This window comes from Musa acuminata, chromosome BXJ1-11, assembly GCF_036884655.1.
Source record: "Musa acuminata AAA Group cultivar baxijiao chromosome BXJ1-11, Cavendish_Baxijiao_AAA, whole genome shotgun sequence".
Taxonomy (NCBI): domain Eukaryota; kingdom Viridiplantae; phylum Streptophyta; class Magnoliopsida; order Zingiberales; family Musaceae; genus Musa; species Musa acuminata.
In genome coordinates, this window is record NC_088337.1 from 11502226 (window position 1) to 11516333 (window position 14108).

General features: G+C 35.4%; 1 protein-coding gene across 1 annotated transcript; it reads right to left on the reverse strand.

The window, feature by feature from the left end:
- Positions 1-1506: 1506 nt before the first annotated feature.
- On the reverse strand, positions 1507-9475 carry LOC103972764 (26S proteasome regulatory subunit S10B homolog B). Its single transcript, XM_009387114.3, has 10 exons — positions 9290-9475; positions 7021-7140; positions 4387-4523; positions 4005-4166; positions 3820-3906; positions 3652-3738; positions 3315-3452; positions 2748-2939; positions 2536-2634; positions 1507-1853 (listed from the first exon to the last, which is right to left on the reverse strand). The coding sequence occupies exons 1-10, from the start codon at positions 9390-9392 to the stop codon at positions 1779-1781; spliced, it is 1200 nt and encodes a 399-aa protein (XP_009385389.1). The 5' UTR covers positions 9393-9475; the 3' UTR covers positions 1507-1778.
- Positions 9476-14108: the final 4633 nt, after the last annotated feature.

Genomic DNA, 14108 nt, shown 5'->3' on the forward strand with positions numbered 1-14108 from the left:
CATCATCTGAGATGACCATGCAACCACACCGATGTCGACACCTGCAACGCCACTACCGACACCGTCCACCATCGAATGTTAAAATGATCTTTTTACCCTTTGTCTTTATGCTTCCGTCTAGGGTAAACAAACTTAAATATTTCATTTTCGTAACTATATAAATGTCAATGTAACTTTTTAAAATATAAAGACCTTTAAAATATAAAGGTAACTAATTACATCAAGTAATATTTGATTAACTTGAATATTTTCCAATTATTTTCTCCTGCATGCCATTATTGTTTTTGTTTAGTCGTCAAGTAAATAAGAATGTTTATCAACCAACGGTATAGTAAACTGGTTTTCCAAAGCATCATCAGAGATTTCCGCGATAGGTTTGAAATACAACAGCAGACATAAGGGTTTGCTCCAAATGTACATGCATGACATAAAACTCTCACGCTTATTATTGAATAAAAAGGGTATCAATTACTTTGTTTTACCGAGTCGACTAAGACAGAATAAGTTTTTGTTTCCATAGCCTGTCGTGGCTCATGGGTGTGCTAACAAGACTTTGGAGATGAATGAAGCATCCCCGGAATCAAACAGAGTGCAAGATATGATCGCCCTGCTTGATCTCTTGTTAAACCTCCTTTCAAGCAATGCCCGACCATTTCACACGGACCATTTTGAACTATCTAATCCAAACCATTAAAAATAATAATAATAATAATAATAATAATAATAATAATAATAATAATAATTAACAAACATAAACACCACCCCTAACCATTTTGAACGGTCTAATCCAAACCATTTAAAAAAAAAAAAAAAAAAAAACATTTAACAAACATACTTCAGGGGTTCCATGTTTGTGAACAATCTTGGCCGATGGGTGGGTGGGTATGCTTCTGCGTCTCTTCCTAGTGCTTCCTGCTTCCTCCTCTTCCTTCACTGGCTTTGTGGGTCTGGCATGTGAAACTCTTAGCTTACGCTTTAAAGCTGAAAAGAAACCCCAGCCTATGTCTACAATGTACTTACATCTTTACAGACCCTCTCTGTGGCTGTTTCTCCAACTGCACACTGTTAACTCAACTTTAGTACAGAAGATTTGTATTTGGCAAATTCTTCTTACCCTAGATGCAATTCATAAGTGCTTCTCATTCTTTATCCAATGCACTAGGGTTTACATATTTAGTGATACCCCTATTGAGTGACATCTCAAAATATATATTAATGAAACCTTCCGCATTCCATATCCTTTCTCATAAACAAAAAACCTATCCACATACTCAACTTAATCCACCAGACAAACCTAACCCTATCTAGCTGAGGTTCAGATCAAGAAATCTTAGTCCGATGATGGGTGAGTCGGGTCAGGTTGACCCTGCATAAATTTACATCTATCTAACTCACCCCAAACCAGCCTAACCTTTTAATAACCCTTAATAGTCCTTTATCAAGAAATTTAAACTGTTACCCAACAAGAACAATATACAAGGTTTCCAAATAGATGAATGCAGAAAATAACAAAAGCGATGTAAAATTGCAGGCATTAACAAGACACAAGTTAGGAAGTCATACAAACAAAAGCTAAACAACCAATTACAGGATAAATGAAATAGCATTACTCGAGCAAGTACCGTAGACAAGTTCTGGAAGGAAGAGATTCTTCAGCAATTCAGCTTTGATCCAACAAACAGCAGAAGATCTAATTAGTGAGGTCAGATGTGCAGAGCAACGAAAGTTACAAGAGATCCAAGCATTAAGATCCTAAAATGGGTATAATTAAGAGCAACCTAATCCTTGCCGAAATCAGCATTGTAATGAGCACTTGATTCAAGCTTCTTTGCTTCATTCAATTTCCTGACAGCCTAAATCAGTCAATAGAAAGAAAAGATATCTTAGCATTTTACCACCAGATCCAACAGTGATCATGACAGAAATTAAAACAATGCAAAACCATTGAGAACACTAATGTTCCAATTAAACTACAAGGCTCAAAAGTGATCATGACTGAAGGAATTAAAACAATGGAAAAGCATTGAGAACACTGACATTCCAATTAAACTACAAGGCTCAAACTTCAGAAGATCATAGAATGGAAACTAAACTCTCAATCCGGAGAAAAAAAGACCATGTTCATGTTACGACAACATCAACCAAGATTACGAGCAGCAAGTGTATTAACAGAAATGACTGTAGCGACCAAAATAAAGCAACGAGAGACAAGAACTATGGCCCTAGTCCTCATGCTAGGATAAAAGAGTTTTTTTTAGAACCAATCAACTGTAATTTTACAGAATCCGCAGTCACAAGCAAACCAACTCCTCGAAAAAGAGCTCACATGATATCTGAATGATGCATTTTAGAAGTTAATTCTAATACAATCAAAAATAAAATGAGAAATGCTAGTATAACTAAGAGTTGTCTCATATCTGTTCCTTTATATAGGTCCTATAAGAAAAAGTCAGTGAAACAACCATCTTTTTCTGAGACACCACTTATATTTTCTCGTAAGGTCCTAATTATTTTTATGAAAAGAAAAAAAATTACCTTCATAAAGTCTTCATGAATAACATAGTCACGTTCTGCACGAATTGCTGACATACCAGCCTCTGTGCATACATTCCGGAGATCTGCTCCATTAAAACCCTAAAAAATGGATAAACAGAAATTGAATGAATGTAAAGATAGAAACAGGAATGACAGGATTTATAGTTTGCTATTATCACAATACGCTTATCGAGTATGGAAAATACACTTGCCTCAGCAAGTTTTACAACTGCTTCATAGTCGATATCACCATGTTTCGCTATTCCAGCAGCATGAATTTTAAGAATTTCCATCCTCGACTGTTCATTTGGTAATGGAATCTCAATTTTCCTGTCCAACCGGCCAGGGCGAAGAAGAGCTGGATCAAGGACATCAGGTCGATTTGTGGCCATGATCATTTTGACCTAACACCATGAGGAAAAACATGCTTATTTGGGGATAATGATATGCATAATTCAATAGAAGAAAAGCAGTCCCAATCCCAAGAAATCATTTGTTACAAGCATTCATAAGAAAATGCTTGGATTTTTATAATGTAAGTACAACAAAGACAATTATTATATAGTAATTTGCATTTATAGAACAACTAGTATTTGGCCTTATCCCTAAGAGTTTTATATACCTTGGCGACAAACTCAGTGTCTCCATCAATGTCACATTTGTATTTCATTTAGGATTCAAGTCATAAAAATAATCTATTTGCTTGAAGGTAAGGTTGAGTGCATCACACCGAAGAATAACTTGTGCACTAATTTCAAATTAGAGATGCAAGATAATACCTTCCCAAGTTGATCAAATCCATCCAATTGATTGAGTAGTTCCATTAGAGTTCGTTGAATCTCACGATCAGCACTGGTACCCTCACTGAACCGGCGCCCACCAATGGCATCAATTTCATCCATGAAAATAATGCAAGGCTGAAAAGAATTGCACAGATTTAGAAATGTCCACAACCTGGATGCTACTCATGTAAGATGGATTCTTATACATGTAATTTTTTGGGAAATCAATCACGAAACAAATATTGTTATTAATGTCTCACCCTAGTTAGTTAACTAAATACACAAAACAGGAAAAAAAAATAAACTGACAGAATTTAAAGAACAAAGGGTTTACTTGATGATCACGTGCATAGCCAAACATCTCCCTGATCAATCGGGCACTTTCACCTATATATTTGTCAATTATAGCACTTGACACTACCTACACATAAAGGTCAAAAGTTAAAAATTCAAAAGGAAGAAATAACAGAATATTTAAGTTTTAACAACAACAAGAACCAACCTTTAGAAAGTTTGCATCTATATTGCTAGCAATTGCTCTAGCCAGTAATGTCTTTCCAGTTCCTGGGGGACCATAGAGAAGGACTCCCTGTAGTCATAAGATAAGTTCTACAAAGGTCATCTATCTTCTTAGAAGGTAAATTCAGTTGGCAAGAATTCAAACATAATCAAATACTTTATACTAACCTTTGGAGGTTTGATTCCTACTCTAAGGAAGAGTTCAGGATTCATAAGAGGCAGTTCAATGGACTCTCTCAGTTCCCTTATCTGATCAGATAGTCCACCTACAGCAGAGTAGCTAACATTTCCAGGATCTTCATGAAGCATGTTATACACAACAGGATCAACCTGCAACCAAATGGCATATAAGAAACAAAAGTTCATTGACATCACATTTTGATATCCATGATATGAAAAATTAGTAATGCCGCAATTTCAGTGCATTGACTTTTGCTCTATAAAATCCATGACAAACAATAATTAGTGATAAATTAGTAATGCCGCAAGTTGAATAAATTTTATCTCAAATACATAAATTTCAAACATGCAACAAAATGTTGAAACCAACCTCTCGTGGAAGAGCACGCATAATGGTAAGAGTAGTCATGTCAAGAACCACCCGTGTTCCAGCTGTCAGCTTCTCTTTGTCAACTTTACTGCGGCAACCAACAACATACCTCGGACCACTGCTTGCCTTGACAATAACTGGAGAAGAAACACAGCCATACCCTTAAAATAGTTCACACTAACTTCAGGCATAATCATAACCAAGAGTACCCTTGAAGCAAGAAAATCAGTATCAAAAAATCACGAGGAGCTTAGAGAAGATTAAAAGCATAACTAAGGATTGTTGAAGTTGAAAACTCACTGTTCCTGGATGCACATGATGATATTCCAAAGCCTTATTAAATTGACTATAAAAGTTTGGAGTAAACTAAGTTTAAGTGTTATGTTGTTTGCCATTCCTAGAAGGCAATCCTTCCTCAGAGGTGACTACTTTAAAGCTTTAATTTGTTTGAATACTTAAACCATCAAATTGATTGTTCCAAGCATATGCTATGTGCCAATGCTCGACTGCTAGCATAGTTCAAGGTATCGGCTGATTCCGTCACGAAAGGCATGGTCCATATCGGTAAGGCTGATCCAAGTGCAACTGGTGTCTTGACCTTATAAATGGCACAAAACAATTAGATAAGTCGAACTCTTCTGGTGTTGGACAGTTTCAGACAACTTTAGTCTATTTGACATCCTCAAAAGAAGAAAGAGAAAAAAGAAGGAGAAGCGGTAGGAGAATAAGAGGAATGAGATAGAGGAAAGACAAAATATGTTCCTGCAACTGGGAAGAGATACATTAGTATTATTTGATTTCCTTTGAAACCATCCCATTTTCCATTTACCACCATTGTTGTAATATTTCTCTCATCCACTATCATATAAGATAGAAAGGCTACGGAGAGAGAAAAAAGACAATGAAGCAAAGTCCTAAATATGTTAAGAAAATAAGGATGATATCACAGAGATGGAGGTATCAAAAGATTCACAAATAATGTCAAATCTTTTTCTTTATCTGATTCCAGATTAGCTTATACCACCTGAATGGTTAACAAGAACCACTGGGGTGTACAGTGGGATCTTCAAAATTACAATTTAATAAATTTTGAAGTCTTTTGTATGATATATATCTTATATATGAACTATTATCGATTTCCTTTATAGTTATATTTTTGGTACAAATATTTTATATTTAAGCTACATACATTTTTTTTCTAAAAAGGCAGATATATTACAAAACATAAGATATTTTTATTTTATCAAATTATATTTTGTTTCTATGGTGCTTTCCCATTTATGTATTATTTTTACATTAAATTAACTTCTCGCCACCCTTGTTCTTGTAAATCTGATCTGAACATTCCTGACCAAATCATACCTAGACAATCCTGAACACAATCTTGCAAAGAATAATTACAATGCCAAATAAACAACAAAATGGTCCAAGTTAAAGAATTAGCTTCTTCACGAGCCATATGCCCTAGACAATCGAAATTTGAATTAGTCATTCATCATAGACAAAAGGTAAATGGATTTTAATCATGTGAGAATTGGCACCACGAAACAGGGTTCAAAACAAAGAGCCAAAAGGCCAACAATATTTAATGAATTGATCAAAGGCAGGTAATAATATTAATAGAGAAACCTTTATAAATGCCTTATAAAAAGCTTCCAAGAAATAGCATAACATAATGACACCTTTTTGAAAGTGGCAAAATGATAACAAAGTTTTCCCCAAAACCAAGTGGGATTCTTCTCAATTAATGAATTTGATCAGGCCCTATATTCATTGATGCTGGGACACAGACATAGGTTTTGGATTCAGACGAAAATCTGAGTTCTTAAGTATTCAAGTTGACAAGCCAAAGAAGAATGTTAAGGGGATATATTTATCAAAACCATAGACATATATAAAACTTAAAATTAGAACATAGAAGTGAGATATGAAACAAATGCAAAATATTTCAAAACGAGCATCCAAAAGTTAATTTACAAACTCTAGACCTACATCATTTCTGAATATTAATATGCATTTCATGTTAAGATTAATTTTACAAGCACATTTTGACATATCTTCTCTTGTTTCAGTTTGTTTCAAATTGAGCAATCCTTTTTTTACCAGTTTATATCCTATCAATTCATCTACCTGGATTGTGCTTGGATGTAGCGATTGGAACTATGTGTGCCACCTACAAGGCGACTGTTGTTTTACATCACAATATAGGTTGGTAACCTAGGGAAGCTTTAAAGAAGTAGGAATTTTTTTCCCCTTCCAATAAGTAGGTCACCCATCCCTCACTTTCCTATCATCAGGAACTATGTGACAATATAGGTGAGAGAGTGTCATATGTGGCGTGTCACAAGATGGAAACACAGAGAAGTCAACGGCATGTGACCCGCTTCCTCTTCTCCTTCTCTCCTCGTACTCTTCTTCATTACAGGACCAAAACACATGTTCAAGCATGTCCAAACACTTTCCCTTGATTATCCAAGTGCTTCAACTGCTATTGAGCATTATCCACTTAGGCCACAGTTATAGGCTATATAAGTATCAAATAAATTTAGAAAATGCAAGAAATAAGATAGAGGGCTTCAAGGAAAAGCTGCAAACAAATTTGTCATCATGAGTTTGAATAAAGTTAATACTTACATCGCTCATTATCGAGTGGCCTAAGAACCTCTCCAATAATTTGCCCTACACTCTGGAGCGACTTCAGATCATCTTCAGTTTTAGTGAACTCCTTCTTTGAGGCCCTCAAATTCTCGCGTACTGCATTTTGTTTCAATCACAACCATTCGCATAAAGGCAAAATGATTTTGCATATTTACCATATGGTAACAAATATAAAGTTATAACAAGCAAACAAAATATCACTTACCAAAATGTCAGTGTCAATTAGCATATAAGCTAATCATACAAACATAAAGGACAGGATTTTCAATGCAAAACAGAAAATAGCAGAAAATAGAAATAACATATAGCACCAAGTAGCCCTACCATAGACTTATTCTTGACTCTACAAGCACAAGAAAAATAAGAAAGAAAGAGAAGTCATTTCTAATTGCATTGGACTTTTGAGTCATTTCAATGCCCTCCAATCATCAGAAAATACTGACTGAATAAGCATGGTACACATGCTTTCAGTTTGAGTGAGCAGTCGAGCAGAAAAATGTCAAACTTATTTAGACAGGAAACTCTGACACAACCAGCTGGCAGCTCATTGGCATGTGTGATGAACTCACAAAAAAAATATAGGTTAAGGGCATGTTTACCTATAAGACACTCTCCTGTTTTCAAGAAAATTTATCTAGTGTGGACTAGCAGAAAAGAGAGTGGTGGTTTAGAACAGGTTGCTTTTCTTGTTTACTAATTTTGTATTGGCTCACCAAGATGCGTAAGGGGATCTCACCTAGATTTGAATTTTGAATTAAGGCTTCCCAGCCAGCCTGAGTAAAGATGCATTCCTACATAATGTGATTAACAACTTCTAAGCTACCTTCTTAAAGAATGCATAATAAGTCTGTTTGCACCCCTTTCATAGCAACAAATCATTGGTAACAATTCAACATTTCAAAGTCATCCACAAGAAGCCATGGATCGTCAGTAGTGCAAAGCCATTCAAAGCAGACCCCTGATCCACAAAAGGTTTGTGATATAATTTGGTGAAAAAGTAAATTTTGACTCCAGCATTCAGCTTCAATGACACAATGATTGCAACTGTAACCTCTTATTCCTATGTACAGGGCAAACTGTGCCACCATCTCAAAGAGAGAGAGTTGGATAAAGAAACAGATTTCAATCAAAATACCCACATGTTTATCCACCAATCTTTCCAGACTCTGTCATCAAGGCCCACCTTGTATCAGTTGCTTACTATTAATGATACATTCCATGGCATGCACAATGTCCCTCTAAATGAAGGACCAAGAAGAGTTAAGAGAACTTTTGAACAGTGCTAAAAAAGGATCTGGCTCAACTAATCAGTAATTTCCAAGGCTCCTTGTTCATTATAATCAATAACTACTATTTGTCTGACATTATAAGGTCATGACATCAGATATCTACCTTGAGATTGCGAGATTATGCCATTAGAAATCTACCTTCGCCTAAAATCCAGCAAAAACATCCAGTCCAGCCCCTAAAAAACCTTGTCAACTTAGGTGGTGGATCAACCCATTTGGTCAGAGCAAGCAAGACATATGAAAGATTGGTAAAGAAGAAAATACACTGTTTAGAAATCCTAAGAGGTCTTCAAACAGTAATATCCATGCTCTCCAAAGTAGCAAGCCAAGAAAACCAAGTTTCTTCACACTAATTTTTTTGTATTCATGACTCTCCAGGTCCTTTTTATTTTATCACATCTAGGTCCCTGTCTGATACCATTTGATTGCCTAAAGCTCCTGCCAATTTAAGTTGCAATAATCCTTCCCACATAATCAATCATCAAATCAACAGCTTTTTCTTTGCACAAAAAACAACTAGAACATTCAATCACAAAAAACAACTAGAACGGAGTGTGTGTGTGTGTATATATATATATATATATATATATATACTCCGTTGAACACACTACCTAATAACCAGCCAAAATCTAAGATCAGCAGAATCATTACCCACTACAAGCCGTTCATCTTCCTACAACAATAACTAGCAAAATCCTCTTGTCTCCAGTTCAGCCGAACAACAAGATAAAAATTCCGCCTTTCAAGGTTTATACTGCCAGTCAAAAAGATCCGTGTGTTCAGAAAAGAATAGGGAGCGAAAAGAAGAACCGAAAGGAATGAATTATAACCCTAACCCGAAAGAAAATAATCCAGAACAACCTCATTCATCACTCGGAACTAAACCCAAAATCACCTACTGAAAATAAAAGCAACATGAAATCTAAAGGAGGATCAAGGTAGATCGAGACACGTACGTGTCCTGAGCCTGGAATCGAGCTCCTTGTGCTGGAGGAGCTTCTTGCGGTACTCTGCCACCGCGTTTCGCCGCCGAACGGCGTCCTCTCCGCCGTCGCCCATATCTTTCCTCCCCTTGATGGATCAATGCCGGCTACGGCGCCGCTCTCTCTCTCTCTCTCTCTCTCGGGGGTCGGTCGATTGTGGAGAAGGAGATCGACTAAGTGAGAGATGGATACCTATTTATTATTAAACGGATCGATCTGCACTCTTCTATCCACGGACCCGATAATATGATCCGACTCCGATAAGGATTTCCACGTTTTCAATACATACTGAATCACCCCTGAAATTTCTTTTCAGAAAAGAAAATTCAATTATAGAATAAAAATATATTAAAAAAATTCTGAATGGTTCAAATCAGGCAATGAAATTTTAATCCATGGTTCATCACAATCGAGTTCAAAGATCTAATTGATTCCATTCTCCTGATATTATCGAATATATATATATATATATATATATAAACTGAAAAATCGATTTTGCTTTTTAAATACTAATGCATTTAAATACCAAGGACAAAATATTAAGAATGCCTTTTATTTTTTCCAAGAAGAATATCGATGCATGCGAAGAGTTTTGAAAACATTATTACATTAAAGAAGGGAAAGCAAAAAAAAAATTAAGGTATTTTTAAAAATAATATAAAATTCTTTATTTTTTGCAGAAGAATATTAAGGCGTCTAAAAATTATGGGCAGGCTTAAACTCTTTCCTTCTCACATATACCAATACAAACATCAAAAATATCATATATTTAGAACAGTAAATAGGACGGAAAAATTGAGATTAAGAAAATAAATAAATACCACTTGAAACAAATATAAGTTTGGAAGGTGTTTTTCAATGCCAAAGTAGATTTTGTGATGCATAAATTGTAATAACCGTGTTTTTATCCCTTATTTCCAAAATCAAAATGTTTCTAATTAGTATTTTTATTTTATTTTATTAGCATAATTTCTTTCTTAACAAGATGAAATTAATGTACGTTTATTTCTTGTTTAGAATGAGTAATTCGAAATAAAATAATTACTGAATTTAATATTAATTATGAAATTTAGAATTATGATTTGTTCCGTAAACGGTATTCCCTCCTCTACTAATTAAATCGGGCGAACTATTTTTCCGTCACTCCGAAGAAGAACGGTGAGGAAAACAATTTGTTTTCCTTTTACTTCCTTGATTTAAAAGTATTCAACTTTATTTTCGATTGAAATATTTTTTTTATGAATTTTTGAATTTTCTAATTGTAATTTTCGAAATTTGATATGCATGAAAAGTATTCGATTTATGATTTAGCTGATAAATTTCGATGAATTTTGGAATTAATTAATGTATTTTTTATTTTTTGTAAATTGATATGCATGAAAAATATCCAATTTATGTTTTGATAGATAATTTTCTATGAATTTTGAAATTATTAGTACAATTTTTTTGAAAATTATTCAATTTATTTTTAATGTATTATTTTTCTTAATTTCGGAATTAAATTTAAAATTTTAAGATGCATGTGAATTTTTAATCATACTTGACAAACTTTTTCTTTTTTTTTTAATTTATAAAGTATTTTAGATGGATTTAATTACTAAAAGGGGTGTCGATTACTGCTTAAAATTCACGCTTTCTTAGATAATTTTAGAATTTACTATGAATATTAATCATGATTAGAAAAAGTGCACATCTTTTTATTGATAAGTTTTTTCCATTAATTTAAAGCATGCTGAATAAAAACAAAATTTATATGTTCATGTATGATTAATTAAATTTATTTGATTTATTATGCCATATATTAGAGAATAATTAGATAAACTCTTCATTTATTGCTATATTTAGAAAAGAAAAAAATCAAAAATCAAAAATAGATTGGTTTGGGTTCAAGTCTGGCCTCGATCGAAGTTCGTAGCTCAGTTCAACCTTGTGCCAACAGCATAGGCAGCCCAACACCCACCCCATTTTTTCTCTTAGGGGTAAATGGACGGTGAAGACGGACACGATGTTCATCATAAATTATCAAGGTTTTCATCAGCTAAAACAACCAACACCCAACCCTCAACCCTATATGGATCAAATTAAATCTAACTGATTTGTTTATGGTGAATCTTGAATTGGGCTCTCACTAGTTCAAACTAATTTTAGTCGATCATTTGATGATTCGAACAGCTATGATGCAATTATCTTGGGGATCGAACTCGATTTAGGATAATTTAAGCTAAAAATCATATCAATTCAAGTCAATGGTAGATTTCAACCTTCAATTAAAGGTGTTTTAGCTTAGCTTCAACCAATTGGAGTCATATAGTTCCATGTTTTTTCTTATATTTCATCTCACTCATTAAATTTTATATATTTGTCCTTGAACATATATATTATTTCCAATTTAAGATTTGTTCGCTTCATCTCTTGTTTATCAGACCTTCTTAAACATGTAAATTCATCCATCATCCTCCCGTGCCATATGTTGATAAACAACTAACAGCATTCTTTCCTACGTTGATATCCTAATTCGAGCATATTATACTCACTTCAATATTATCGTATGGACTCGCAATATGATTTCTATCACTTCTCCGACATCATACAGTCAACGATTCAAGTGTCTGTCCGTGAAGACCATGAGATCCGACCCTTTCCTCCATAAACTGGAGCTGGACGAAAGCCTGGAGCCTGCCATCGACGACCCCGCCGACGAACCGCTATATGTTCTGGAGGACTCCTTGGCAGAGATCGACTGCTATGTCAACCCTCTGGATGAGGCCCTACTTCAAGAGCTAGTGTCCACCGACGAAGCTGCAGGTGGGGCACGCCAACTGATAGACGAGATAGCAGTCTTGCTGCCCGTGCCGAAGAGACGAAGAGGACAGACGCAGCGTCCGAGGCGGCAACCGGAAAGCCTACTGCTTCTTGTCCCTTTTACTCGTGGTTCTTGTCCCTGCAGCTTGAGGTACAAGACACGAAGCTCGGTGACGACGACGCCCCCGCCGTCGAGAAGTAATGTGGGGAAGACGACGAAAAGAACCACAAGGAAAAGAAAACGGAGAGGATGATGTCTAGAGTGGTTCATAGAGTCACACTGTGTATATACACACGCACGCATTGCCTGCTGTGGCCACCGTCTCCGTCTCCTTGAATAGAGAAATAGGTGGAATGCGTTTGAGATCGTAGTCAATTGCATGTTGTTCTTTCATCGTTTACTAAACTGTACTATTATTATTATTATTATTATTTTGAGCATCGGAAATAGTTAGATTTACGAGATGTGTATTGCTTGAACTGTCTCAGACCATATCAATAGGTTTTCAATGCCTTCTAAAGCAATCTATTTGATTCATTCTAGTATAGCTTTGCATTCAGCTACCAACTTTGAGGGTTCCTTCTTCTTTATCCTTAAAGATGAAGCCTAGAACATTAAGTAGGGGACGTGAAAGAAGCATAGCATTGGAGCACATAAGTAAAAACCCAAGGAACAATAGCAAGATCATTAAGAATTGATTGTTCCTCGTTGTTGTTGGGAAAAAACTTATTAAAGCGGAATATTTTTTTCCCTCTTTATGTATCAAAATGGGTTCATCATCAAAATATCAACTTGATATCCAAATAAATATATCAACCACACGGTAAGACCAAATCTTTTAACGTGGAAAACCCAATGTGAGAAAAATCACGGGACTGTAGTCTACCTCAAACTTCCACTATCAATAGTAATAATAACATGTTTATAATAGGTCTTCTCTAGAATAACTAGAGGATCACAATAACATCAAGATCATAAATCTTGACTCAAGAATAGCATATCTTCATCAGATGGATTTCCTCGTAAGAGAATTCTAGGTCTCACAAAGTGGGTATAGCAAGAAAGTATCTCAGAAAGAATAAAATGTAGATCAACACAGTTAGGATTGTAGAGTTTGCTGCAAGAATTCTCCACATAAAATTTGGACCAAAACTGACAACGTTTGGCCACCGATCGTCAAGCAGAAATCTTAAAAACCTTATTTTCTCTCTTTATTTCTCTCTAGCATGCCGCCGCACACGTACGTTGCACGCTCTAATTTTGCTACCCTCATCACCTTTTGCCCTTTCATTCAATTAGTGATTTGGGCTCAATAGGCCCAATTGTCTAAGCCCACATATGAGCTGGACCCAACAATTCTCCCCCTCCAACTCATATGGTGGGCTGTATCAAGCCCGCTCTTTGCCTACATGCTTCAAGCTTCTCCTTAGGCAAAGACTTTGTCAACATATCTAATCCATTCTCATTAGTATGCATTTTTTTCAACTGTAATTCTTTCATCTCAAGCACATCACGAATCCAGTGATATCTCACATCAATATGTTTGGATCTAGAGTGGTATATTGAATTCTTGGAGAGGTGAATGACACTCTGACTGTCACAGTAAACTGTATATTCTTCCTGTTTCAATCCCAATTTATGTAGAATCTTTTTTATCCATAAAGGTTCCTTGCAGGCTTCAGTAATTACTATGTATTCTGCTTTTGTGGTTGATAGAGCAACACACTTCTGTAACTTAGACTGGCAAGAGACTGCTCCCCCTGCAAATGTCATCAAGAACCCCGAAGTAGACTTCCTGGAATCAGTATCACCTGCCATGTCTGCATTTGTATACCCTTCTAACACAGGTTCATCATTACCAAAACATAAACATAATCTGGAAGTACCTCTTAGATATTTTAATATCCATTTTATTGCTGCCCAATGTTCCTTTCCAGGATTAGAGAGAAATCGACTGACAACTCCAACTGCATGAGCTATATCTGGCCT